Below are 27,734 nucleotides of genomic sequence, written 5' to 3'. Positions count from 1 at the left end.
TCAGCCTCCCAAGCAACTGGGACTATAGGTGTGCGCCACCACGCCCAGCTAATTTTTGTATTTTTAGTAGAACGGGGTTTCACCATGTTGGCCAGGATGGTCTCGATTTCTTCACCTCATGATTTGCCCAGCTCAGCCTCCCAAAGTGTTGGGATTACAGGTGTGAGCCACCATGCCTGGCCAAAAAAGATCAACGAATTTAAGAGCATGACAGGTTCATCTGGAACAACTATGCAAGACCATGAGGCAGGATTAACTTGATCAGGTAACAGTAATAATGAAAACCTAATTAAATGTAATACACATCCCAACAGGATTTTCTCAATGAACACCGACAAGCTGAGAATAAGTGTTCATCTGGAGAAACAGATGGCTAAAGCCAGCTAAGACTTTCTTTTTTTTTTTAATAACAAGGGGAACCACTATATATCAAAGCACAGTAACATGGCTTTTACTCAGAAAAGATCAAGGCAGAGTCCATAGAGGCCTGTATATAAAGACAGCTACTTAGTCCATAACAAATATGGTATTTCCAATAAGCAGTGGATGAACCCCATCCATATATAAAAGGACATTCCTGATAAAGTGAACTAAAAAGAAAAAAATTTAAGTGATGTAATCCCAGCACTTCAGGAGTCTGAGGCAGGAGAACTGCTTGAATGCAGCAGTTCGAGGTATATGACAAATACCACATCACACTAAAGTGTTTGGATAATCTACCTATATATGATACAGAATCTAGAACAGAAATAAAGACATATTTGAAAAGAAAAAGAAATTATAAAACTTATGTATAGAGACTACATAAAGGTAGATAATACATGGTCTGGGATATGATATTTCAATATTAACATCCAGAACATACAGAATTCCTACAAATAAAAAAGAAAAAAAATGGGAAAATACATGAACTCACAAAAGAAAAAATACAAACAGGCCATAGATTTATAAAATATGTCCAACTTGGTCCATTGTGAGGAAAATGTGAACTACATTGAACACATTGTATTTATCCCATCAGATCTGCAAACCTTCAAAAGACCATTACAAATTGCTGTTGATAAAGAAGAAAAAGAGTCATCATTTACTTCAGCAACTCTATGTATTCTGAAGGATTTTAAATTTTTTTTTTTTTGAGACAGGGCCTCACTGTCAACCTGGTTAGAGTGCAGTGGCATGATCACAGCTTACTATAACCTCAAACTCCTAGCCTCAAGCAATCCTCCTGCCTTGGACTCCCAAATTGCTGGGATTACAGGCATGGGCCCTGTGCCTTGCCTATTTTAAAAGATTTATATTTGGCCAGGCGTGGTGGCTCAAGCCTGTAATCCCAGCACTTTGGGAGGCTGAGACGGACGGATCACGAGGTCAGCAGATTGAGACCAACCTGGCTAACCCGGTGAAACCCCGTCTCTACTAAAAAATACAAAAAAACCTGCTGGGCGTGGTGGCGGGCACCTGTAGTCCCAGCTACTCGGGAGGCTGAGGCAAGAGAATGGCGTAAACCCGGGAGGCGGAGCTTGCAGTGAGCTGAGATCCGGCCACTGCACTCCAGCCTGGGCGAAAGAGCGAGACTCCGCCTCAAAAAAAAAAAAAAAAAGATTTATATTTATATATATACATATATATTTGTACTTTTTTTCTTTTGAGATGGATTCTTGCTCTAGCACGCAGTGGCATGATCTCTGCTCACGGCAACCTCTGTCTCCTGGGTTCAATCGATTCTCCTGCCTCAGCCTCCCAAGTAGCTGGGATTACAGGCACAAACCACCATACCCAGCTAATTTTTTTTTTTTTTTTTTTTTTTTGAGAAGGAGTCTTGCTCTGTCGCCCAGGCTGGAGTGCAGTGGCACGATCTCAGTTCACTGCAAGCTCCACTTCCCAGGTTCACGCCATTTTCTTGCCTCAGCCTCCCGAGTAGCTGGGACTACAGGCACCCGCCACCACACCCAGCTAATTTTTTGTATTTTTAGCAGAGACGGGGTTTCACCATGTGAGCCCAGGATGGTCTTGATGTCCTGACCTCGTGATCTGCCCACCTCGGCCTCTCAAAGTGCTGGGATTACAGGCGTGAGCCACCGCACTTGGCCCATGCCCAGCTAATTTTTGTATTTTTAGTAGAGATGGAGTTTCACCATGTTGGCCAGGCTGGTCTCAAACTCCCGACTTCAAATAGTCTGCCTGCCTTGGCCTCCCAAAGTGCTGGGATGAGCCACTGTGCCCGGCCTATTTTTTTTTAGAGAGACAGGGTCTCAAACATTCTCCCACCTCAGCCTCCCAAAGTGCTGGGATTACAGACCTGAGCCACTGTGCCTGGCCTTAAAGGATCTGAGATGGTAATCTGTCACTACCAGATTTTTAGTTTACAACATTGGTTGATCCTGTAGTTCCATTTTTAGAAATCCAACCTACAGAAAAACCAACTCATTCGTGCAAAAAAAAAAGTATGCAAGGAGGTTTTCTGCAGTAAATTTAATGTCCATCAAAAGAAGAAAAATCAAATGTGGACCACACTGAAGCTGTTAATAAAGCAGAGGTCGGGCACAATGGTTCATGCGTGTAATCCCAGCACTTTGGGAGGCCAAGGTGGGTGAATCACTTGAGGTCAGGAGCTCAAGAACAGCATGGCCAACATGATGAAACTGTCCTTTCCTAAAAATACAAAAATTATCCTGGAGTCATGGTGCACACTGTAATCCCAGCTACTGCAGAGGATGAGGCTGGAGAATCTCTTGAACCCGGGAGGCGGAGGTTGCAATGAGCTGAGATCATACCACTGCACTCCAGCCTGAGCAACAGAGTGAGGCACCATCTCTCAAAATATAAATAAAATAAAGTAGACCAGACAGACGTGGTGACTCATGCCTGAAATCCCAGCACTCTGGGAGGCTGAGGTGGGTGGATCACTTGAGCTCAGGAGTTCAAGACCAGCCTGGGCAACATGGTGAAACACTATCTCTACAAAAAAAAAAAATTAAATGGGCATGGTGGTACTTGCCTATAGTTCCAGCTACTTGGAAGGCTGAGGTAGGAGGACAGCTTGAGTCCAGGATGCAGAGGGTGCAGTGAGCTGAGATCATGCCACTGCACTCCAGCCTCGGTGACAGAGTGAGAGCCAGTCAAAAAGAAGCTGAACTGTCTGTATTATAACACCCTCAAAACGTGTATACATATTCGCATACATTCACATAAGCCTATGTAAGAAAGTCTGGCTGGAAATACACACCAGGGTTACCAGTGGTTATGAGGGGAGGGCAGAGTAGACAGTGCATGTAACAGACTAAGGGAGCCCCTGCTGTCAACACAAGTATCACCTGCCACCGGCAACAGGTTCACTTTCAACCAAGCAGGACACTGCTGATTCTGGGGCCAGAGAAAAACTTCAGAGTTTGGTTCTGCAACTGCTCATCGCAGCACCCCATCTGGGGTATCCCAGTGCCTACTGCTTTTCCAAGATACGGGTCCCTGACTAATCCAGTTGGCCCCTCCCTGTGGGGGCTTCCCATGTCTGGTTCTCACCTGGAATGGTGTCTTGAGGAATTCCTCTCTCCACTGGCCAGAAATCTTCTGCCTCCTCTAACTGAGATACCACATCTGGTTTGGAAAGCTGATGTTCTGCTCAAAGGAAAAGAGACAGGGCTTGTGGGGGTCTGTGTTCGGGAGAAAATGCTATCCTACTGCAGCACAAGCCGTCTCCAGCTTCTCCCCTGCTAAGGCATGACACACATGACTTCTGGCCTAGAGCGGTGACCACAACTCCATCCATCCCTGTTGTTGGCTTTCCTAGACTCCTTTGCCAAGCAGCTAAGGGGCCCAATTCTGGTCAGCCAGACACAAAGAGAGATCGGTCAGCTGGGAAAGCTTTTGCTTTCTGGTTCAACATGACAGCTGTGAAAGAGACTTGGCTGGGCCTACCCCTTCTCCTTGTTTCTGCCTTAAGCACAGATGCAATGCTTGGAGCCACAGCTGTGCAATGACTAGGGGGAACATGGAAAGGTTCACAATAACCAGGGTCTGAAGGGACAGGCTTTTTTTTTTTTTGAGACAGAGTCTTGCTTGGTTGCCCAAGCTGGAGTGCTGTGATCCAATCTCAGCTCACTATAACCTCCTCCACCTCCCAGGTTCAAGTAATTCTCCTGACTCAGCCTCCTGAGTAGCTGGGGCGCCCGGCTAATTTTTGTATTTTTAGTAAAGGCAGGGTTTCATCATGTTAGTCAGGCTGGTCTAGGACTCCTGACCTCAACTGATCTGCCCGCCTCAGCTTCCCAAAGTGCCAGGATTACAGGCATGAGCTACCGTGCCTGGCAGGGACAGGCTCTTTGGTGCTAATCCTAAACCTTTTGGACACTGGCATCACATTGTCTGGAATTTCTGTGGAGTTGTTTGTTTGTTTGTTTTGTTTTTTTTAATAGAGACAGGATCTATGTTGCCCACACTGGTCTCAAACTCCTGGACTTAAACAATCCTCCTGCCTCAGTCTCCTAAACTGAGCCACCATGCCTGGCTGGAACTCTTGTTACAAAAACAATAAGCATTCACTATTACAGCTGAAAACATCCCCCACAGACCCATCTCCCTGGTATTCAGGGAGGGATGGACTAGGCAATGCTTCAGAAGTCATACTGAAAAGCTGCCCTTTTCCTACTGGTGCCCCTACAGTCTGAACCCAAGCAGACACATACTTCAGAGGTGCTACACAGATCCTTGTTGACCTGGAGGCCAGCCTTACCCACTGAGACCAGGTTCCTGTAGTTCTCCAGCATCACTTCCCTGTACAGGGACTTCTGTTTGAGGTCCAGCAGTCCCCACTCTTCCGGGGTAAAACCCAGTGTTACATCTTCAAAGATCACTGGTTCCTAAAAATCCAGATTCTTGTTCAGCCATGGGCCATCCGCATCCATGACAAAAGAAAGACAGGGGAGGCTGACCAGGCCAGTGAAAGCACAGAATGGTCTACAAGATGACCCAAGGGCATTTTGGCAGTCTCATCCTGAGTTCCTGTCTTTGAAACCCCAAGCAAACCCAAGCTTGACTCTATTCAGGTTACAATAAGGAGAGCAACATATGAGTCCTCTGTAGCATATGAAAACCTGTCCATTTATTTTGTTTTATTTATTTATTTATTTGTGTTTGAGACAGGGTCTCACTCTGTCTCCCAGGCTGGAGTGCAGTGGTGCAATCTCGGCTCACTGCAACCTCTGCCTCCCGAGTTCAAGCGATTCTCCCTTCTCAGCCTCCTGAGTAGCTGGGATTACAGGTGCACACCACCACGCCCGGCTAATTTTTGTATTTTTAGTAGAGATGAGGTTTCACCATGTTGGTCAGGGTGGTCTCGAATTCCTGACCTCGTGATCCGTCTGCCTCAGCCTCCCAAAGTGCTGGGATTACAGACGTGAGCCACCCCACCCGGCCCTATTTCTTATTCATTTGAAAATTCTGACTTTGAGAGTGGTGCGTATGCCTCCTAGGGAATTCTCTGAGCTGCACCATCACACCCAAGCTGTCAGCCCCTGCCCAGGGCCCTGATGCTTCTATTTCCTTCACCTGCCCAGGGCCCTGATGCTTCTCTCTATTTCCTTCACCTGTCAGGGATCCAGCCTCACCTGTCTTTTCTACTTGTTATTGAATTCTGCTGCTGTCACCTCTTGCTCGATGCCAATTTATCTGCTGAAATCTAAACATAAGCCTGATGCCTGCATAGACCTGTCAATTACTCTTTGGGAGGCTGAGGTGGGCGGATCACCTTAGGTCAAGAGTTCAAGACCTGCCTGGCCAACCTGGTGAAACCCCGTCTCTACTAAAAATACAAAAAAAAAAAAGTAGCTGGGCATGGTGGCACACGCCTGTAGTCCCAGGTACTCGAGGAGGCTGAGGCAGGAGAATCACTTGAACCCAGGAGGCGGAGGCTGCAGTGAGCCAAGATCGCGCCAGTGCACTCCAGCCTGGGCGACAGAGGGAGACTCCATCTCAAAAAACAAAAAAACAAACAAAAGTCCTGTCAATTACTCTTCCCAGTATAAAGGATACAAGGAAGAGCCTTGACCTGGCCTTCAGAAGCCCCTACAATCTGGTCTCTATTCTAACTACACCCTTGGAAAACCAAACCACCTGCGGTTCCACCATCACGCAGGATCTCTCATGCCCAACCAATCTACCCCTCCCCGAGGTGCTCTGGGGGACGCGGGCATCTCAGGGAAGGTGGTATCTCACCACCATCCGCATCCCCCCAGGTGCAGTAGCGGACTCAAAAGCCGAAGGAAGCCTCTACTCACACAGGACCAGGCCGTCGGAAGCCTTGAGGCCATAGTTTCCTCCTTCTCAATGTGTCTCTGGTGGAAGTGGGCAGAGTCCTGAGGAAACCGAAGTTGGGAGGGGAGGGAGAGGCGTAAGAGCTCCGCTGGGGAGCTACCCCAGCCTGCGCCCAGGAACGGCTCCCTCAGCGGGAAATGACAAGCCCAGCCAAACTGGAAAACGCCCAGAGTGAGTCACACGACTCCCACAGTACTGGAGAGGACCAGTTTTCCCCTCCCCGAGAGGACACCGAGCCTCCTCTGTCCCGCGCATCGGAGGGGATCTCCTCCCCGGCCCAGACCCCACGCTCGCGGAGCCGATTTGTTCTCTCCACCCCGGCGCCCCGAAAGCACTGTCTCCCCTCGGGGTTCCGGGTCACCGACCCCATCCCACAGAGCGGCGGGAGGACTGCAGGCAGGGCCGGCTCCGGGTACCCGAGCTCGGCGGGAAATGCAGAGGCCGCGCTCGCCCCCAACTAACGGTTCCGGACCCGCCCAGCGCAGCCCCCGACGGACGCATGTTTCGCGCGGCACTCACCCGGCGCGCGCCGCACAATGGCGCCAGTCGGCCGGCGGCGAAGTGCGTCAGCCCGCCGTCCCGGACTACAACTCCCAGGTGCCCCCGCAGCGCGCCAGCTCGCCTCACCCAGCGGCGGCCATCTTGACCGGCCGGTTAGGGGCGGCAGGCGAAGCCGGGGTTGGCAGGAGGAGGGCACTCGTCGATGTCCCTCGGCGGTCCAGCTAGGCAAGGGGAAGACTCTGATGAGGGACGCTAGGCCGCAGGGCCCCACACTAATGTGGGCGGCCACCCGAGCTGGGAGAGAGTCGTGCCCTGCCACGAAGGCGACCACTCTTGGGGCAGAGCAGAAGCTGGAGATAGGAAAGGAGCTGGACAGGGGTCAGGCCGGAAGTGCGGAGTAGGTGATGCTTAGTTGGTGGCAGTGGGGGCGGGATTAATTATGACGTCCCTTGGGAAGAGGAAGGGCGGGTAGGGCCGGAAGTGCAGGGGGCGGGCCTAACTGGCCGTCCTTCTCGGTGGAGGGGCGGGGACAGGGAGGGCGGGGAGAAGGAGGCGGGGCTAGGGTTCACGCAACTTTTGGGGAAGGGGGCGCGACTGGAGGACGGAAGTCGCGGGGGGGAGTGGGGAGATACTGTGGTTCCACCATTTTCAAAGGCGAGAAAGAAGGCGAGGACTGGGAGAGCAGGAAGTGTGCAGGAGTTGGGATTGACGGCACCTATGTTTCTGGGAGATGGGTCCTGCCTTGAGGGTGGACAGGGCCAAGTGTCCACTCAAAGTCAGGAAGGGGAGGGAAACTCGGAGGAGCGGAAGTGTGATGGGAACGTGGCCAAACGTCCGCCCTAGTTCCGGGGATTAGAGGAAGGGAGTAGGAAAGTCAGGGGTGTGCAAGGGGAAAGAGGGAGGACTAGGTGGACCGTAAGTGTGATGGGAATGAGGCCGAACGTCCACCCTAGTTCTGGAGAGATGATCAGGGCTAACTGTACCCCAGGCATTGGGGAGGAGGAGCAGTATCCTCTGCCCGGTGTCCCCCTGTGGTCCAGTTTGCTCCTGGAAGCTGAGGTTCTTACGTCTAGGGAGAGGAAACTGAAGTCTGTAGCTGTCCAGGACCTGGTGTGTGCCACCCATCGTTGGGCCCAGGGTGCTCTCATCTTCCTTGGAAGCTCAGGACAAGGAGGTATTCTCTTGGCTTCTTCAAGGACCGACATCTGGTGTTTTCATATCTTCCTTAGGTCCCGGGTCCTGGTATGGTCTTGTCTTCTTGGGACCTGAGGGCCTTGATCTCTCTGTGCGCGCAGGGCACTGTGCACTCTTTCTTAATATTTCCTGGCAGGTCTCAGCAGTCCTCTGCCTCCCTCTGGTGGTCTTGTACATTGCCTGCTAAACTTGTTCCACGGGTTGTTAGTTTCTTTTGGTCACTGCGGAGGATCTAACCTCAGGCTACACATTGTTTAATTGTTGTTGCTGTTAGTGTGTTGATTTTGGCATAGGAGTATTTACTCAGAGACTGTGCAGATATCTTACAGTCTAATAATATTTCCTTGGATTTTTCTTGTCTATTATAGATATAACACTATCCCCAATTAATAAGTAATTTGATATCTTCCTTTTCCATACTTCAACTTTAAAAAAGTAACATTGTATAGTCCTAGCTAGTATGACAGAGCTATGTCAAGTAGTCATGTTTACTAATAGTCTTGTTTTGTTCTGGATTTGAATGGGGATACGTCTAACCCTTCATATTCAAGTTTGATGGAGGCCCTTAATCGCAAGGAAGCAAACCCCCTTGGAAATTCTTTTTTTTTTTTTTTTTTTTTTTTCTTGAGCCAGGGTTTTGCTCTGTCCCCCCGGCTGGAATGCATTGGTGCGATCACAGCTCACTGCAGCCTCTGCCTCCTGAGCCCAAGTGATCTTCCCACCTTAGTGTCTCTCGTAGCTGGGACTACAGGACAGGTGCACGCCACCACACCTGGCTGACTGTTTTTTTTGGAGACAGAGTCTTGCTCTGTCGCCCAGGCTGGAGTGAGGTGGCACAATCTCGGCTCACTGCAACCTCCGCCTCCTGGGTTCCAGTGATTATCCTGCCTCAGCTGCCCAAGTAGCTTGGACCACAGGCGTGCTGGACCACTATGCCTGGCTAATTTTTGTATTTTTAGTAGAGACGGGGTTTCACCGTGTTAGCCAGCCTGGTCTCAAACTCCTGACCTCAGGCAGTCCGCCCGCCTCAGCCCCCCAAAGTGCCGAGATTATAGGCATGAGCCACCCCGCCCAGCCTCTTTTGTATTTTTCTGTAGAGACAGAAACCTCACCATGTTGCCCAGGCTGGTGGAAATTCTTCTAATGATTTCTTTCTATTTATGTGGTATAGGATAAAACCTGATTTTTGATTAAAAGAATTTGTTTTTGATACAGGGTCTTGTTCTGTCACCCAGGCTGGAAAGCAGTCATGGCTTACTGCTGGCCAAGCCTCCTGGGCTCAAGTGTTCCTCCCATATCAGCTTTCCAAGTAGCTAGGACTGACTACTGGTGTGCATCACCACACCTGGCTAATTTTTAACAAATATTTGTGTAGAGATGAGGTCTCAGTGTGTTGCCAGGGCTGGTCTTGAACTCCTGGGCTCAAGCAATCCTCCTGCCTCAGCCTCCCAAAGTGCTGGGATTGCTCCCAAAGTGAGCCACCATGACTGGCCAAAGATGTTCTGTTTGTTTTGAGCCAGAGTCTCGCTCTTTCACTCAGGCTGGAGAGCAGTAACGCGATTTTGGCTCAACTGCAACCTCTGCCTCCCAGGTTCAAGCGATTCTCCCTGCCTCAGCCTCCTGAGTAGCTGGGATTACAGGGTGTGCCACCATGCCTGGCTAATTTTTGTATTTTTAGTAGAGATGGGGATTCACCATGTTGGCCAGGCTGGTCTCGAACTCCTGACCTCAGGTGATCTGCCTACCTCGGCCCCCCAAAGTGTTGGGATTACAGGCATAAGCCACCACACCCAACCTAAAGATGGTTTTAAATAAGTATATTATTGAAGATTGATTTATGAGAGCCATTTTAATTCAACTTTTAATAATTGCATACTCTTTTCCTGTTTAGCAAATTAAATATGCTGTTTAATTTATTGTAATTTGTAAAAAAAAAAATGACTTCTGACGAAATGTTAACTATTAAACATGTAAAATGTTGAAAAAATGTTATTCATCATTGTTGGATTTAGACAGTGCCTTGATTGCTTGTTCAAACCTTCTGGGCCAGATGTATTTTGTAATTCACAATCATTTGGATTTTAGTAGGATGGTAATGTATTTACACCATACAGTATATAAATCCCTAAGAGGTCTGGGGTAGCATCTGACCATCAAACACATGAGTATATCTGTAGCAAAATACAAGAATATTTACACTAAGTGGCAGAGAGACAAAATACAAATAGCCTTGTTCATATAAATTTTGCAGACTCATAACAGGGAGAAGTTTTCTGTTAGAAAATATATGGAATTTTGAATTGCGTAGAAGGCATTATGGATCATAAGTGAAAATGTGTGTTTTAGAAATAGTAGTTATTTCATTCAATTGCAAAGTTTAATTTTTACTTTTTCTCTCTTAATATAGTCCACATAGGGCTGGGTGCGGTGGCTCACACCTGTAATCCCATCACTTTGGGAGGCTGAGGTGGGTGGAGCACCTGAGGTCAGGAGTTTGAGACCAACCTGGCCAACATGGTGAAACCCTGTCTCTACCATCTCAAATAAATATATATATATTCCACATAGTCAGACATAGGTTTATTGAGATACTGAGTTATTTAAATATATTAATATTCTTCTATATGCTTTTTTTTTTTTGAGATGGAGTTTCGCTCTTGTTGCCCAGGCTGGAGTGCAATGGCACTGCGACCTCCACCTCCGCCTCCCAGGTTCTAGCAATTCTCCTGCGTCATTCTCCCTAATAGCTGGGATTACAGGCAGATGTCATGACCCCCAGCTAATTTTTGTATTTTTAGTAGATATGGGGTTTCACCATGTTGGTCAGGCTGGTTTCGAACTTCTGACCTCAGGTGATCTGCCCATTTTGGCCTCCCAGAGTGCTGGCATTACAGGAATGAGCCACTGCCCCGGCCCCATATGCTTTTTTTAATCAATGGTCTTCTATTGGTTCAAATTAAGCAACATATGACTAAGAATAAAATATGTAAAGCTGTAAGTTGGCCCAAATGATTATGACAGCTGGACCATTATGGCAGCTGGTGGTGTTCAACCGAGTCCTAAACCAGCTGTGCAACTGAATCATGGACCCAGGATTTGATGAGACCAGGCTCATACTTATAATCCCAGCACTTTGGGATGCCAAGGCAGGAGGATCACCTGAGCTCAGAAGTTCAAGACCAACCTGAGCAACAGCAAAACCTCGTCAGTGTTAAAAAAGCAAAAAACTTAGCTGGGTGTGTTGGCACACTCCTATAGTCTTAGCTACACAGGAGGCTGAAGTAGGAGGATCTTGAGCTAAGGAAGTTGAAGCTGCAGTGAGCCCTGATGATGCCACTGCACTCCAGCCTGGGTGACAGCTTGACCTTGTCTTAATAAATAAATCAGCCAGGCGCGGTGGCTCAAGCCTGTAATCCCAGCACTTTGGGAGGCCGAGACGGGCGGATCACGAGGTCAGGAGATCGAGACCATCCTGGCTAAAACGGTGAAACCCCGTCTCTACTAAAAACTACAAAAAAATAGCCGGGCGAGGTGGCGGCGCCTGTAGTCCCAGCTACTGGGGAGGCTGAGGCAGGAGAATGGCGTGAACCCGGGAGGCGGAGCTTGCAGTGAGCTGAGATCCAGCCACAGCACTCCAGCCTGGGTGACAGAGCGAGACTCCATCTCAAAAATAAAAATAAAAATAAAAATCAATCAATCAATCAATCAATTTGATATGAAATAGACCTAAGTGCTGTAATGATTGGGAAAGGAAACCTAAAAATGCATTTATTAACATTAGCATACTTTAAAACCCAATTGAAAAATTAAAAAATCAGGATTACAATAAGCCAGGCAGAATAAAAAAGATGGACAAATCAACACCATAAAGCAATGCACAAAATCTATACCTGCAGCGGGTATATTGAAATAGAGGTTCCTTTCACAATAGAATCATAAAAACATAAAATGTCTGAAATTAGTTTGTTGGGAAATGTGAAGATAAGTTTTGGAAGAATTACAAGTAAACTTAACATAAATGAAAATGCTTATCAAGTTCAAGGATGGATGGCCAATGAGTAAAGTGTCAGTTACCCAAATTCATCACTAGATACGATGAAAGAGCACATAGGATTACAACAGAGCCTTTTGGGAGGCTTGACCCTCGAACTTTCGTTTCTGCTTCTCCCTCCTCCAGTGTGAGAGAAAGAACTGATTGCTATTCTTCACATAACCAATTGGCTTCAAACTCATCTTAAGGAGAAACACCTGCAGAAATGACTAGTTCAGACGTGTTCTTTGGTTTTGCCAATAAATTTAGACTTCAGATCCATCAGCATACAATTCTTATCACAGAGTTCTTTAGGGGCCATGGCAAGGGACTCATTTTGTGGTTCAGCAGGTTGACAATTTATTTTGAATGGAAGTTGTGATTCTGGGCACCTGTTTTCACCCAGAGAGGACCCATGCCACACTCTATGAAGAACAGAGAAAGAGAGACAGCACCCACATCTGCATGGATCTCTTGAGTCCACCACATCCCAGAGGGTGCTTCCATGTCACACCCTTGGACCCGTGGAATATCTCCTTTCCATTGTTGCAGCCCCTTGGCTGTGCCTCTGAGGCTACCAGGCCCTTCCTTCTGACTGTAGTGGCCTCTGCTCTGCATGAGATGTCTGCCTAACAGGAAGTGTCTCTGAGTCAGGGCAGCAGGGGCCATCCTGAGCCGGCAGAACTGGTTACCTGTGATGGCTGCTTCTAGGAGACCCCAAACTGTGGCTCAGCATGACCAAACGAGAATTGAGAGCAGAAGCTGGTGGAGAGCAAGAAAGGGTTGTCATGTAAGGTGTAGTTTTGGCAGAAGTGACACTATACCACCATTCATTGTCTTAAATTTCACTGACTGGACACAGTGGCTCACATCTGTAATCTCGGCACTTTGGGAGGCTGAGGTAGGTGGACTGGTTGAGGTCCAGAGTTTGAGACCAGCCTGGCTGATATGGCAAAAACCTATCTCTACTAAAAATACAAAAATTAGCCAGGTGTGGTGATGCATGCCTGTAATCCCAGCTTCTTGAGAGGCTGAGGCATAAGAATTAATTGAACCCAGGAGGCAGAGGTTGTCGTGAGCCGAGATCACACCACTGCACTGCAGCCTGGATGACAAAGCAAGACTCTGACTCAAAAAAAAAGTTGTTCTTTCTTTCATTAAATCCAGGCTGGGCGCAGTGGCTCATGCCTGTAATCCCAACACTGTGAGGCCAAGATGGGAGGATCACTTGAGCCCAGGAGTTCAAGACCAGCCTGAGCAACATACTTGCCCAGTTGTTTGTGTGAGATTCCATCTCTACGAAAACAAACAAAACACGAGTTGCACATGGTGGTGTATACCTGTAATCCCAGGTACTCGGGAGGCTGATGTGGGAGGCTCGCCTGAGCCTAGGAAGTCGAGGCTGTAATCGCACCACTGCACTCCAGCCTGGGCAACAGAGCAAGAGACCCTGTCTCAGCACAAACAAAAAATGTAATTAAATCCAGGTGTAAGGGCTTCTAGGGCTGACTCCTGGGCTCAAGTATGAGCTGTAGCCAGGCACTGTCCATTCTTTAGCTCAGCCCTCCCCAGTGTATGGCCTTGGTTCTTTCTGAGGCACACATCTTTGCAGTCTTAAGATGGTGATTACAGTTCCAAGTCTAGCATGTAGCCATGCAACATTTGGCTAAAGAAGTTGGCATCAGGAAGTGTATTTGTTTTCTATTGCCACTGTAACAAATTACCAAAACTTTGTTTCTTAAAACAGCAACAAATTTGTTGGCTCCCAGCTCTGGAAGTCAAGTCCAAAATGGGTCTTACTAGGCTAAAATGTCAGCAGGACTGTGGTCCTCCTCTGGGGTCTAGGAGAGAATCCATTTCTTGGCTTTTTCCAGCTTCTAGAGACTACCTGCATTCCTTGGCTTATGACCCCTTCCTGCATTTTTAAAGGCAGCAGTGTAGTATCTTCAAATCTCTCATTCCATTATCACATCATCTACTCTGATTCCTGCCTCAAGTTATACAAAGACATTTGATTAAATAGGGCCCACCCCAAGTAATCCAGAATAATCTACCCATCTCAAGAATCTGGCCAGGCATGATGGCTCATACCTGTAATCCCAACAATTTGGGAGGCTGAGGCAGGAAGATCACTTGGGCCAAGGAGTTCGAGACTGGTCTGGGCAACAGAGCAAGACCCCTGTCTTAACAACAACAAAAATAGCTGGGTGTGGTGGCATGCACCTGTGGACCCAGCTACTCAGGAAGCTGAGGCAGGAGGATCGCTTGAGCCCAGGAGTTCCAGGCTACAGTGAGCCATGATCACACCACTGCACTCCAGCCTGGATGACCGAGTGAGACCCTGTCTCTAAAACAAACAAAAACAGATCCTTAGTGGCATCTTCAATGTCCCCTTTGCCATGCGAAGGTAACATATGTATAGGTTCCAGGGTTTGGAGTGTGGACATCGCTGAAGGAAAGGGGGCATTACTCTCCCTACCACAAAGAAGTAACACAACACTTTGGCTGGGCGCGGCGGCTCATGCCTGTAATTGCAGCACTTTGGGAGGCCAGGACAGGTGGATCACAAGGTCAGGCATTCAAGACCAGCCCGGTCAACACAGTGAAACCCCGTCTCTACTAAAAATACAAAAAATTAGCCGGGCGTGGTGGTGGGCGCCTATAGTCCCAGCTACTCAGGAGGCTGAGGCAGGAGAATCGCTTGAACCGGGAGGTGGAGGTTTCAGTGAGCCGAGATCACACCACTGCACTCCAACCTGGGCAACAGAGCTAGACTTATTCTTTTAAAAAAAAAAAAAAAAAAAGAAGTAATACAAAATTTTCGGAAGACTTCTCTGTTGTTGACTTGCTCTGACCCTGTTAGCCAGGATTCACACATGCATCCATGTCCTGGCTGTGAGAAAAGCTGGAAAAGAGTGTAGCTGGTTTTCTTGGCATTCATAGAAGGTGCCGGACTGTGCTGCAATGAAGGTGGGTGGCACAGCCACAGTAGCTGGCACAAAAGTCAGCTCGGGTGGAGCCCATCTACCCCAGAGACCTCTCCTCACATTAAGTTATAAGGCCACAAACCAGATCTGGGTGGAAGTTTCTGGACTTGCTGCCAGCAAAGATCTGGAATTGAGGGTCGACAGCTCATGCCTGCAATCCCAGCACTTTAGGAGGCTGAGGCAGGAGGATCACGTGAGGCCGGGAGTTAAAGACCAGCCTGGGCAACATAGTAAGACTCCATCTCTACCAAAAAAATTTAAAAATTAGCTGGGCATGGTGCCATGTGCCTGTAATCCCAGCTCCTCAGGAGGCTTAGGTGGGCGGATTTCTTGAGCCCGGGAGATTAAGGCTGCAGTGAGTTATGATCAGGCAACTGCACTCCAGCCTGGGCAACAGAGTGAGAGCCTGTCTCCAAAAAACAAAAACCAAAAAAACAACACAAATCTGGAACTGGGTGAAGTCCCAATATCCAGGGAGCAGCTAGCTACCAGGACATGGGGACCCTGGTGTAAGATTGAATGGGGTGCTGGAAGGGAAAGATGGCATTCCACTGAGGTAAGGGAGAAGTGTGAGCTCTCCCTTGGGTACAGGAGGGAAGCCAGAATTTCAAAACAAGAGCGAGAGAGAGAAGAGAAGAGACAGAGACAGAGAGAGACTGAGAAATTGAGAGAAAAGTCTTCATGTGAGGCTGTGTGGTGACTCACATCTATAATCCCAGCACTTTGGGAGGCCAAGGCAGGCGAATCACCTGAGGTCAGGAGTTTGAGATCAGCCTGACCAACATGGAGAAACCCCGTCTCTACTAAAAAATACAAAATTAGTCCAGCCTGACCAACATGGAGAAACCCCGTCTCTACTAAAAATAACAAAATTACATGCGGGCGTGATGGCGCATGCCTGTAATCCCAGCTACTGAGGAGGCTGAGCAGGAGAATCACTTGAACCCAGGAAGCGGAGGTTGTGGTGAGCTGAGATCATGCCACTGCACTTTAGCCTGGGCAACAAGAGTGAAACGCCGTCTCAAAAAAAGGAAAAAGATTCATTTATGAGACCTTTCCACTCATCCCTTTCCTCAGATACACCCCAAAGCACCCTCAGAACACCCCAGATACCCTTTTGGGCAGCTATGGGTGAAGTTGCCCCTCAATCTCAGCTCCAGGGGATGGCCCACTGACCTCATTCTGTCTCCGTTGCTGCAGTGATTAATCCAGGGGCATGGAAGCACTAGTCCAAGCCAGTGAGTGCAAGGCACCCTCCTGTCCATGACAAGTGTCAAAGCAATGAACATGAATGGAGAGTGAAGCCCAGGACTTTGACTAAAAGTTAGGAGAGTGTGTTAGGCTGAAAAATGTCCCCCAAAGATGTCAGGCCCGAATTCTGGGAACCTGTGAATGTTGCCTTATATAGGGACAGGGGCTGCATATGTATTTAAAGATCTTGAGAGGGGAGATGATCCTGGATTGTGCATGTAATCACATGTATCGTTACAAGAGGGAGGCAGAGACAGATGTGACTGCACATACGCAGAAAAGGAGAAGGTGAAGAGACGGGGTTTCACCATGTTGGCCAGGATGGTCTTGATCTCCTGACCTTGTGATCCGCCCACCTCGGCCTCCCAAAGTGCTGAGATTACAGGCACGAGTCCCCACACCTGGCTGTTTTAAAACTTTTAAAATTAAAGTTTAGTTCAGGCACGGTGACTCACACCTGTAATCTCAGCACTTTGGGAGGTCAAGGCATTAGGATCACTTGAGGTGAAGAGTTCCAGGCCAGCCTGGCCAACATGGTGAAACGCTGTCTCTACTAAAAATACAAAAACTAGCCAGGTGTGGTAGTGCTTGCCTGTAATCCCAGCTCCTCAGGTGGTTGAGGCAGGAGAATCACTTAAACCCAGGAGGCAGAGGCTGGAGTGAGCAGAGATCACAGGACTGCACTCCAGCCTGGGCAACAGAGTGAGACTGTGTCTTAAAAAATAAATTAATTAAATTAAACTTTATGTATAAACTTTATATATGTAAACTATATAAGCTTTAAACATATATATACATATATATAGGCATAAAGTCCTAATTGTCACAGCTTGATGAGATTTTTTATGTATGTCTAAATATATAAATATTTAATACCCATATATAAAAATCCATCACACAGGTCAACCGAAAATACCTTTCCAAAACCCTGTACCACTTCCTGGTTAATATCTCCCAGAGTTAACCACTATCCTGATTATCATCGTAAGTTTTTTTCTGTCCTCAAACTTCCTATCAATGGAATCATATAGTCTATGGTTTTCTGTGTCTAGCTTCTTCCAGTCAGCACAATGTGTTTGAGAGTCATCCAAGTTGCTGCATATATCAGTAGTTCATGTTTGGTAAATTGCTGAGTAGAATTCCACTATGGATGGACCACACTTTGTCCATTTTATTACTGATGGACTGCTGGGCTGTATCCAGTTTTGGCCCCTTATGACTAATGCTTCTACGAATGTCCTTTTAGATATCTTGGGGACATGGCTCATACTTCCATTATGAGAAATTACTATTATGTTTGTTCTCTTGGGCAATTTTTTCAGAAAGAAAACAAATTTTGAATGCTAACAGGTCTGTAGTGCTTACTCTCTCCTCATATGTGTGAATGATATATTTGCTGAGCATCAAATCCTGACATCAGAGTGTTTTTGTTTGTGGAATCTTCACTTAGCTCCTAATGTCCAGGGTTTCAGAAGAGAAACCAATGCTGCTTCTCCCCTGTGCTCTTTGTAAGGGATTTTCAATGAAACTTGTGAAGTTTGCACTAGTTTTGGAGTATGGGTACTTCACCAGGCTATGATCTCTTTTTAACCCTGCCAAGACACTGGGCATGCCCTTAGAAATGTGAACACATGGGCGGAGCGCGGTGGCTCAAGCCTGTAATCCCAGCACTTTGGGAGGCTGAGACGGGCGGATCACGAGGTCAGGAGATCGAGACCATCCTGGCTAACACGGTGAAACCCCGTCTCTACTAAAAAATACAAAAAACTAGCCTGGCGAGGTGGCGGGCGCCTGTAGTCCCAGCTACTGGGGAGGCTGAGGCAGGAGAATGGCGTAAACCCGGGAGGCGGAGCTTGCAGTGAGCTGAGATCCGGCCACTGCACTCCAGCCTGGGCGACAGAACGAGACTCTGTCTCAAAATAAATAAATAAATAAAATAAGAAATGTGTACATACATATGACTGTTTCTTTTTTTTTGAGACGGAGTTTTGCTCTTGTCACCCAGTCTGGAGTGCGATGGCACAATCTCGGCTCACTGCAACGTTTGCCTCCTGGGATCAATGAATTCTCCTGCCTTGGCCTCCGGAGTAGCTAGGATTACAGGCATGTGCCACCACACCCAGCTAATGTTTGTATTTTTAGTAGAGACGGGGTTTCACCATGTTGGCCAGGCTTGTCTCAAACTCCTGACCTCAGGTGATCCTCCTGCCTTGGCCTCCCAAAGTGCTGGGATTACAGGTGTGAGCCACTGCGCCTGGCCAACATACAACTCTTTATGATGCCTCTATTTAAGTAAGTAGCAGAATGCCATTGGCAAAGTATTGGCAAGTTAGTATAAAGCTCTCTGATTTGTTTGGAGTGATAATATTTGGATTATGCAGAAAAAAATTGGTAGCATATCCTTTAGCCCTCATCTAGGACTATCATAAAATCATACACATAATGACACCCATGACGCTAAAAGGTGTATGAGTTCTGTACCACTCTTCAAGGTTGGTGGTTCTTCTATTCATATGTGATGTAGAAAAATAGAAAAGCTGTTGCCACTGATAACATTTACATGTGATTACCTATGACAACCATTTCTCTTCTTTACTTTTCATTTTTTAGACAGGGTCTCATTTAGTCACCCATGCTGGAGTGCAGTGATACTATCTCAGCTCACTGTAGCCTTGACTTCCTCAAGCAATCGTCACTTCCCAAGTAGCTGGGACTACAGGAATGCACCGCCACACACAGCTACTTTTTGTATTTTTATTAGAGATGGGGTTTCTCCATGTTGCACAGACTAGTCTTGGACTCCTGAGCTCAAGTGATCCAGCTGCCTTGCCCTCCGAAAGTGCTGGGATTACAGGTATGAGCCACTATGCCCAGCCATGATTATCTATGGCAACCATTTTTTTTTTTTTTTGAGATGGAGTCTTGCTCTGTTGCCCAGGCTGGAGTGCAGTGGTGTGATCTTGGTTCACTGCAACCTCCACCTCCTGGGTTCAGCTGTTCTCCTGCCTCTCAGCCTCCTGAGTAGCTGGGACTACAGGCATATGGCAGACATTTTTCTTTTTCTGTTTTTTTTTTGAAATGGAGTCTCACTCTGTCGCCCAGGCTGGAGTGCAGTGGCGCGATCTCGGCTAACTGCAAGCTCTGCCTCCCAAGTTCACACCATGCTCCTGCCTCAGCCTCCTGAGTAGCTGGGACTACAGGCGCCCACTACCACACCTGGCTAATTTTTTTTTTTGTATTTTTTGTAGAGACGGGGTTTCACCATATTAGCCAGGATGGTCTCGATCTCCTGACCTCGTGATCCACCTGCCTCGGCCTCCCAAAGTGCTGGGATTACAGGTATGAACCACTGCACCCGGCCGCATATGACAGACATTTCTATGAGACATTGTTTTTCAGGCCTAGACCCTGAGTCCCCATTAAATGGTATTTCTATGGCAAATTAGGTACATATGTAGAGTAGAACTGCTGATCTGTGGCTGCAGGGAGTCACAAGTTTGCAGTCTTGTTACATTCAGGGACTTAAGAGTTAAAAAATAGATGGTGACTTTTGCCTCCTTTATAATTTATCCCTGATGTCAAATAAAATGGAATTCCAACCAATAGCTTTTCCACACTGATTTTTTTTAAACGAGTTTTTCTAATTTGTATGAATTTCCTGGTGTCAAATAAGGTAAAAGCCACGGTTGAAAGCTTGCCAACACTGACTACATTCATAGTGTTCTCCAGTATGAGTCCTCTTATGTTCAATAATATGAGAAAAACTCCCAAATGCTCTTCACGCAAATTACATGTATGGGGTTTTCCTCAGTATGAGTCCTCTGATGTCACATCATAAGGGCTAGGCAGCATCTGAAGCCTTTCCCATGATGACTATATCCATCGCTTTGCTCTCCAGTGCGTCTTCTGTGATTTTTGAGTAGTGGAGGAGCAAAGTGTAAAAACTTTCCCTGAATGATCACCTTCATAAGGTGTCTCTATAGATTCTTAGCTATAGGGTAAAAGTGTTCACTTCTTTAGAAGAATTTCCTAAATTCACTGCAAATATATAATTTCCCACAAGTATAAATTGTCTCATATTGAATAAGGTATAATTTGTGTCTACAGCCTTTGCTACAGCGATTACATTTATAGTATTGTTCTCCTGTATAAGTTCTGAAACATACTGAAAGAAATATTTCTCCATAAAGACTCTCCAACACTCAACACATTTGTAAGGTCTATTTCCTGAGAGAGTTTACTCATACGCCACTGGGGTTGAGCTCTGTTTGAAGACTTCTCTACACATATTACATTTATATGGTCTCTCTCCAGTATGACTTCTCTGATGTCAGAAAGTATTCACCATTGCCGGGCGCGGTGGCTCAAGCCTGTAATCCCAGCACTTTGGGAGGCCGAGACGGGCGGATCACAAGGTCAGGAGATCGAGACTATCCTGGCCAACACGGTGAAACCCCATCTCTACTAAAAAATACAAAAAACTAGCCGGGCGTGGTGTCGGGCGCCTGTAGTTTCAGCTACTCGGGAGACTGAGGCAGGAGAATGGTGTGAACCCAGGAGGCGGAGCTTGCAGTGAGCTGAGATCCGGCCACTGCACTCCAGCCTGGGTGACAGAGCAAGACTCTGTCTCAAAAAAAAAAAAAAATAAGCCCCGTCTCTCCAGGTGGCTGATGACAAAACAGATCAATATCTGCTACTAGTCACTCCTCACTCTCTTTTCTTGTCTTGTCTTTTTTTTTTTTTTTTTTTTTTTTTTTTTTTTTTTTTGTGGTTTAGGTTATCTGGCAAAGCTGAGGGATTCTGCAAATGTTCCAAAACAGTTGAAAGTCTTTGAAACAGGGCTTGGCGGATGGTAGTGGCTCACACTTGTAATCCCAATACTTTAGTAGGCTGAGGCCAGTGGCTCACTTAAGGCCAGAAGTTTGAGACCAGCCCGGGCAACATAGTGAGGACCGGTCTCCACTTTTTTTTTTTTTTTTGAGACAGAATCTCACTCTGTCACCCAGGCTGGAGTGCAATGGTGCAATCTCAGCTCACTGCAACCTCCACCTCCTGGGTTCAAGTGATTCTCCTGCCTCAGCCTCCCGAGTAACTGGGATTATAGGTGCATACCACCATGCCCGGCTAAACAAAAAAAATTTTTAAAAATTAGCCAGGCATGGTGGTGTGTATGCCTGTAATCCCAGTTATTTGAGATGCTGAGGCAAGAGGAATGCTTGAGCCCAGGAAGTTGAGGCTGTAGTAAAGTATGATTGCGCCACTGCACTCCAGCCTGGATGACAAGGTGTGGTGAGGTTCTGTCTAAATAAATAAATGAGAAGACTTAGTTACCGACTCTTCCTCGTGGCCTGAGAAAAGGGCGCTACTGTGAGCTCTACAGCTGAAAAGAAATGGATTCAGCCAACTGAATGAACATGAAAGCAGATTCTTCTACAATCAAGTCTACAGATGGGAATGTAGCCAGCTGACAGCTTGATTGCTACCTCTGGAGATCCTGAACAGAGGGCCCAGTTAAGCTATGCCCAGACTCTTGACTCACAAGAACAGTGAGATAATAAATACATGTGGTTTTTCCCGGGAGGCAGAGCTTGCAGTGAGCCAAGATGGTGCCACTGTACTCCAGCCTGGGTGACACAGCGAGACTCCATTTCCAAAAAAATGCAGAAGAAAATGTGGTTTTTTTTTTTTTTTTTTTTTTTTTTTTGTTATTTAGTTTTTATTTCATAATCATAAACTTAACTCTGCAATCCAGCTAGGCATGGGAGAGAACAAGGAAAACATGGAACCCAAAGGGAACTGCAGCGAGAGCAAAGATTCTAGGATACTGCGAGCAAATGGGGTGGAGGGGTGCTCTCCTGAGCTACAGAAGGAATGGTCTGGTGGTTAAGATAAAACACAAGTCAAACTTATTCGAGTTGTCCACAGTCAGCAATGGTGATCTTCTTGCTGGTCTTGCCATTCCTGGACCCAAAGCGCTCCATGGCCTCCACAATATTCATGCCTTCTTTCACTTTGCCAAAGACCACATGCTTGCCATCCAACCACTCAGTCTTGGCAGTGCAGATGAAAAACTGGGAACCATTTGTGTTGGGTCCAGCATTTGCCATGGACAAGATGCCAGGACCTGTATGCTTTAGGATGAAGTTCTCATCTTCAAATTTCTCCCCATAGATGGACTTGCCACCAGTGCCATTATGGCGTGTGAAGTCACCACCCTGACACATAAACCCTGGAATAATTCTGTGAAAGCAGGAACCCTTATAACCAAATCCTTTCTCTCCAGTGCTCAGAGCACGAAAATTTTCTGCTGTCTTTGGAACCTTGTCTGCAAACAGCTCGAAGGAGACGCGGCCCAAGGGCTCGCCGTCGACGGCAATGTCGAAGAACACGGTAGGGTTGACCATGGCTAGTAGTACAAGAATTTCTTCGGCGGCAGCGTCTGCAAAGCCGAAAATGTGGTTTTTAAGCTGCTAATTTTGTGGTAAGTTGTTACACAAAAACAGAAAACAGGCCAGGCACGGTGGCTCATGCCTGTAATCCTAGCACTTTTGGAGGCCGAGGCGGGTGGATCACGAAGTCAGGAGTTCGAGACCAACCTGGCCAATATGGCAAAACTCTGTATCCACTAAAAATACAAAAAAATAGCTGGGTGTGGTGGTGCGCGCCTGTAGTCCCAGCTACTCAGGAGGCTGAGGCAGGAGAATCACTTGAACCCAGGAGGCGAAGGTTGCAGTGAGCCAAGATTGTGCCACTACACTCCAGCCTGGGTGACAGAGCAAGACTCCATCTCAAAAAAACAAAACAAAAAACCGGAAAACAATAGAGACATGCAAAGTTTAGAGAACATGAGTCTCTGCTGGGTGAACGTGGGTGGCAGTGACCTTCTCACACTGATAGTAGAAGATGTATGAAAGGAAATTTCATAGTATATAACTAAAACTATTTTAAATGTTTATGCCATTCTCTCTAGCTTCTAGGAATTGTACTTGTAGCAGTTCTTCCAAAAATGTGCTTCAGTTATTAAACAGCGGATTTGCATTGAAGGTTTACCATGCAGAGCACACAGGTATTAGCTAATGCAGTCCTCATACAACCCTGTATGTTATACCCTGCTCAGATGGTTAAATTACAAAGTTTTAGAGAAATGAAATCTTTTGACTCAGTTTATGTAACTAGAAAGCATATGTGCTAATAAGCAGATGCTAATTGGCTTGAATCCATTAGTCACTCTTTTTTTTTTTTTTTTTTTAGAAACTGATGTTTATTTTCCATCAACCATTTTTCCATGTTGCTTAAGAGCCCGTGCAAGAACAGCTTAAGACCATTCAGTGGTTGCTCCTACCCATTCAGTGGCCTGAGCAGTGGGAGCTGCAGACCAGTCTTCTGTGGCAGGCTGAGCACTCCAGTCTTCAGTAGGGAACTGCTGAATAGGCACAGAGGGCACCTGTACACCTTCAGACCAGTCTGCAACCTCAGGCTGAGTAGCAGTGAACTCAGGAGCTGGAGCAGTCCATTCACCCTGAAATTCCTCCTTGGTCACTGCCTTTTCAGCAGCAACCTGCTCTTCTTTTTCAATCTCTTCAGGATCTCTGTAGAAGTAGAGATCAGGCATGACCTCCCACGGGTGTTCACGGGAAATAGTGCCACGCATGCGCAGAACTTCCCGAGCCAGCATCCACCACATCAAACCCACTGAGTGAGCTCCCTTGTTGTTGCATGGGATGGCAATGTCCACATAGCGCAGAGAAGAATCTGTGTTACACAGAGCAATGGTAGGTAGGTTAACATAAGATGCCTCCGTAAGAGGCTGGTGGTCGGCCCTGGGGTCAGTAACCACAAGAAGCCGTGGCTCCTGGAAAGCTGCCTGGATCTGGTTAGTGAAGGTTCCAGGAGTGAAGCGGCCAGCAATTGGAGTGGCTCCAGTGGCAGCAGCAAACTTCAGCACAGCCCTCTGGCCAGTATTCCTGGAGGATATAACACTGACATCAGCAGGGTTTTCAATGGCAACAATGGCACGGGCCGCCAGCAGAAGCTTCTCCCAGGTCCTCTTCAGATTTATGATGTAGATGCCATCACTTTTCCTTTTATAGATGTACTGTTCCATCTGGAAGTCAAGATTGGTGCCACCTAAGTGGGTTCCTGCTGCAAGGAACTTAAGGACATCTTCCTCCTTCATTTGCAGGACATCAAGGGCTCCGGACATTGTGAAAAGTTTCCCTTTAAGTTACGACGGGAATTCAGAACAACGCCGTATGGACCCCGGAAAGCTAGTCACTCTTTGTTTGTTTGTTTGTTTTTTCTTGTGAGACAGGGTCTCACTCTGTCACCAGGGCTGAAGTGCAATCACAGCTCACCGCAGCCTTGATCTCCTGTGCTCCAGTGATTCTCCTGCCTCAGCCTCTCAAAAGTGTGGGATTACAAGCATGAGCCTCCATGGCTGGCCTATAGTCACTCAATCCCCTGTTTAATTACTATCGAAATAAATGCAATAATGGATACTTGGATCAAGCATATATTGTTGAATATTAATTATCTAACCCAGGGGCTGGATACGCAGGTGTTCACACAATTCTTTTTTTTTTTTTTTTTTTCTTGTGAGACAGAGTCTTACTCAGTCATCCAGGCTAGAGTGCAGTGGTGCAATCATGCCTCAACATCCCGGGGCTCAGGGGATCCTCCTGCTCAGTCTCCTGAGTAGCTGGGACTACAGGTGTGTGCCGCAAAGCCCGGTTAATTTAAATTTTTTTTTTTTTTAGAAATGAGGTCTCACTATGTAACCCAGACAGTTCTCGAACTCCTGAGCTCAAGCGACTCTCCCTTTCCAGCCTCCCAAAGTGCAGAAAGCACAGGTGTGAGCCACTGGGCCGGGCCCACACAATTGTTTCAAATTTTCTGCCTGTTTGAAAATGTTCTTAATACAATGTTGGGGTAAGGTAAATGCAATATTTATTTTGCAGTTCTTACCTCTTTGGATGAGGGAATTGCTTGCTCCTCAGAGACTCTTTCTTTCTCTTTTCTTCTTTCCTTCCTTCCTTCCTCCCTCTCTTTCTCCCTTCCTCTCTCCCTTTCTCCCTTTCTTTCGCGACTGAGTTTCACTCTTGTTGCCCAGGCTGGAGAGCAATGGCACGATCTTGGCTCACCGCAACCTCCGCCTCCCGAGTTCAAGCGATTCTCTTACCTCAGCCTTCTACACTACAGGTGCCCGCTACCACGCCCGGCTAATTTTTTGTATTTTTAGTAACGACTATTTTTTGTATTTTTAGTAGTTTCACCATGTTGGCCAGGCTACTCTTGAACTCCTGACCTCAGGCGATCCACCCGCCTCGGCCTCCCAAAGTGCTGGGATTACAGGCGCGAGCCACCGCGCCCGGCCCTCCTCAGGGAGTTTCTAAACTAACTGTCAGTAAGCCACTGGTTTTCCCTGTATTCATAAAAACACTGACAGGAACGACCAGGATCCTAAAGTGAGCTTCAGTCTCAAGATAGTCATCGACCGCCCTCCGGGCCAGCGTCGGGGCCCTGAGGGGCCGCTGGAAAGTGAATCACAGGGAGCACCTCGGGATTTCAGGATTTTGGCTGTCCGCTGCCCAAGCCTTGGCATCACGGGCGTTTTTCCCTGTCATGTTCAGGTCCCTTCAAGGTGGGCGCCAGGTATCCTCCCAGAACACCCGCACACCGCCACGCCCAGGACCCCCACTGCCTCCCTGCTGCCGCTAGAGGGCGCCATCGTCGCGAGTAATGCAACCTGAGGGAGCAAGCGGTGGAGCACCGCATCGCGGGGTTTTCTGGGAGATGTAGGCGGTGGAAGCATACGCATGCGCAGCGACAGCGCCGCAGTGGGCGCGCATGTGCAGCGGAGGGTCCGGGGTCCGCCTAGGCGGAGGGGCGTGATGACCCGGACTCTCCCAGCCACCGCGGAGTAGTGCGGGGCGGGGGCTCTAAAGGGTGGCCGCAACCCAGACGGCCCGGGACACAGCTGCGAGTTCCGGCCAACAGGCCCGGAGTCGCGGCCTCGGCTCCGCCGTGGGTGCACGGGCTGGGGCTGCGGCGACTCCTGTGCGCTCCGCGTCTGCGACTGGTAGGAACGGGGATCGTCCCCAGATCCCGCCTTCCGGGCAGGGCCTCCCTTGCCAGCGATCCTGCCCACAGTCCAAGGATCCTTCTCGCTTCTCGTGGACTGTGGTGTCAGCCGCCCAAGCCGGTCCCCGGACCCCTGGCCAGGTGACGGCCCCCGACCTCCGCCTGGCGGGGGGTGGTCTGCGAGTCCCCCTCACCCCAGCAGACGTTCCCGACCTCCGGACGGAAAAAAGGACAAGGAAGGGGATGCTTATAAGTCTGTCGGTATTGATTTAATAGTTGTGGAATGTGAGCCCTGGGGAAATAAGTGGAAGAGGCATGGACCGTGTGGCTCCACTGGGGCATTCGCGAATGTCTCCTGGAGGAGGAGACCAACCAGAAAGAAGAGGCAGCATCCAGCACCTGGATAAAGGCCAGAGTGCCTTTCTGGCAAGAGGACTGGGGTGAGCAGAAGCTGATCCGGCTCTTTATCCCTGGGCGCAAGTGCACTGTGGCATAGGTCGGTGAAGGCCTGAAAGGGATGTTGAGCCAGCAACAAAATGCCTTGAGTGCCCCATTAAAGAAGCAACAACTGTGGCTCACGCCTGTAATCCCAGCACTTTGGGTGGCCCAAGCGGGCGGATTGCCTGAGCTCAGGGGTTCGAGACCAGCCCGGCCAACATGGTGAAACTCCGTCTCTACTAAAAATACAAAAATTAGCCACGCGTGGTGGCCCCTGCCTATAATCCCTGCTACTGGGAAGGCTGAGACAGGAGAATCGCTTGAACCGGGGATGCAGAGGTTGGAGGCTGCAGTGAGCTGAGATCACACCACTGCACTCCAGCCTGGGCGATAGAGCGAGACTGTACAAAAAAAAAAAAAAAAATGGAAAAAGATCACATATGTTGGCCAGACAAGGTGGCTCATGCCTGTAACCCCAGCACTTTGGGAGGCTGAGGATTACTTGAGGCCTGGAGTTTGAGAGCAGCCTGGGTAAAATAGTGAGACCCCATCTCTACTAAAAAAATTAGAGGCATGGTGGTGTACACTAGTAGTTCCAGCAACTGTGGAGGTTGAGATGGGAGGATTGCTTGAGCCCATGAGGTCAAGGCTGCAGTGAGCTATGATCATGCCACTGGACTACATCCTAGACAACAAAGACCCCATCTCGGCTGGGCACGGTGGCTCAAGCCTGTAATCCCAGCACTTTGGGAGGCCGAGACGGGCGGATCACGAGGTCAAGAGATCGAGACCATCCTGGCTAACACGGTGAAACACCGTCTCTACTAAAAATAGAAAAATTAACCGGGCGTGGTGGTGGGCACCTGTAGTCCCAGCTACTAGGGAGGCCGAGGCAGGAGAATGGCGTAAACCCAGGAGGTGGAGCTTGCAGTGACCTGAGATCC

General features: G+C 47.9%; 3 protein-coding genes across 6 annotated transcripts in view; all 3 read right to left on the bottom strand.

Annotated features, from left to right (window-relative positions):
• The window catches only part of ZNF274 (zinc finger protein 274), a 32,093-nt gene extending 24,813 nt beyond the window's left edge, over window positions 1-7,280 (bottom strand). For 2 of the 4 annotated variants that reach the window (XM_023197581.1, XM_023197583.2), the window contains exons 1-4: window positions 6,829-7,280; window positions 6,273-6,350; window positions 4,730-4,856; window positions 3,520-3,615 (exon numbers count right to left, since the gene is read on the bottom strand). In XM_023197581.1, the coding sequence (XP_023053349.1) occupies window positions 3,520-3,615; window positions 4,730-4,856; window positions 6,273-6,305 (256 nt within the window). In that variant the 5' untranslated portion in view covers window positions 6,306-6,350; window positions 6,829-7,280. Of the gene's footprint in view, window positions 1-3,519; window positions 3,616-4,729; window positions 4,857-6,272; window positions 6,351-6,674; window positions 6,804-6,828 lie in introns of those variants that run through there. The other 2 variants (XM_023197582.1, XM_023197584.2) reach the window with 2 other exon arrangements.
• A 14,693-nt stretch (window positions 7,281-21,973) lies between these two features.
• Window positions 21,974-22,720, bottom strand: LOC111530377 (peptidyl-prolyl cis-trans isomerase A). Its single transcript, XM_023197580.2, has one exon. It carries the CDS (start codon window positions 22,674-22,676, stop codon window positions 22,179-22,181), a length of 498 nt encoding a protein of 165 aa, XP_023053348.1. The 5' UTR covers window positions 22,677-22,720; the 3' UTR covers window positions 21,974-22,178.
• A 782-nt stretch (window positions 22,721-23,502) lies between these two features.
• On the bottom strand, window positions 23,503-24,530 carry LOC111530376 (40S ribosomal protein SA-like). The gene has a single exon (XM_023197579.1). It carries the CDS (start codon window positions 24,473-24,475, stop codon window positions 23,588-23,590), a length of 888 nt encoding a protein of 295 aa, XP_023053347.1. The 5' UTR covers window positions 24,476-24,530; the 3' UTR covers window positions 23,503-23,587.
• Window positions 24,531-27,734: the final 3,204 nt, after the last annotated feature.

This window comes from Piliocolobus tephrosceles, chromosome 21 (genome assembly GCF_002776525.5).
Source record: "Piliocolobus tephrosceles isolate RC106 chromosome 21, ASM277652v3, whole genome shotgun sequence".
NCBI classification, from domain to species: Eukaryota; Metazoa; Chordata; class Mammalia; order Primates; family Cercopithecidae; genus Piliocolobus; species Piliocolobus tephrosceles.
The sequence above is the reverse complement of the archived record's forward strand: the minus strand, read 5'-3'. Positions and strand labels throughout refer to the sequence as shown.

Coding starts and splice junctions, on each gene's coding strand:
- LOC111530377 (XM_023197580.2), bottom strand. CDS start 22,676: ATGGTCAACCCTACCGTGTTCTTCGACATTGCCGTCGACGGCGAGCCC.
- LOC111530376 (XM_023197579.1), bottom strand. CDS start 24,475: ATGTCCGGAGCCCTTGATGTCCTGCAAATGAAGGAGGAAGATGTCCTT.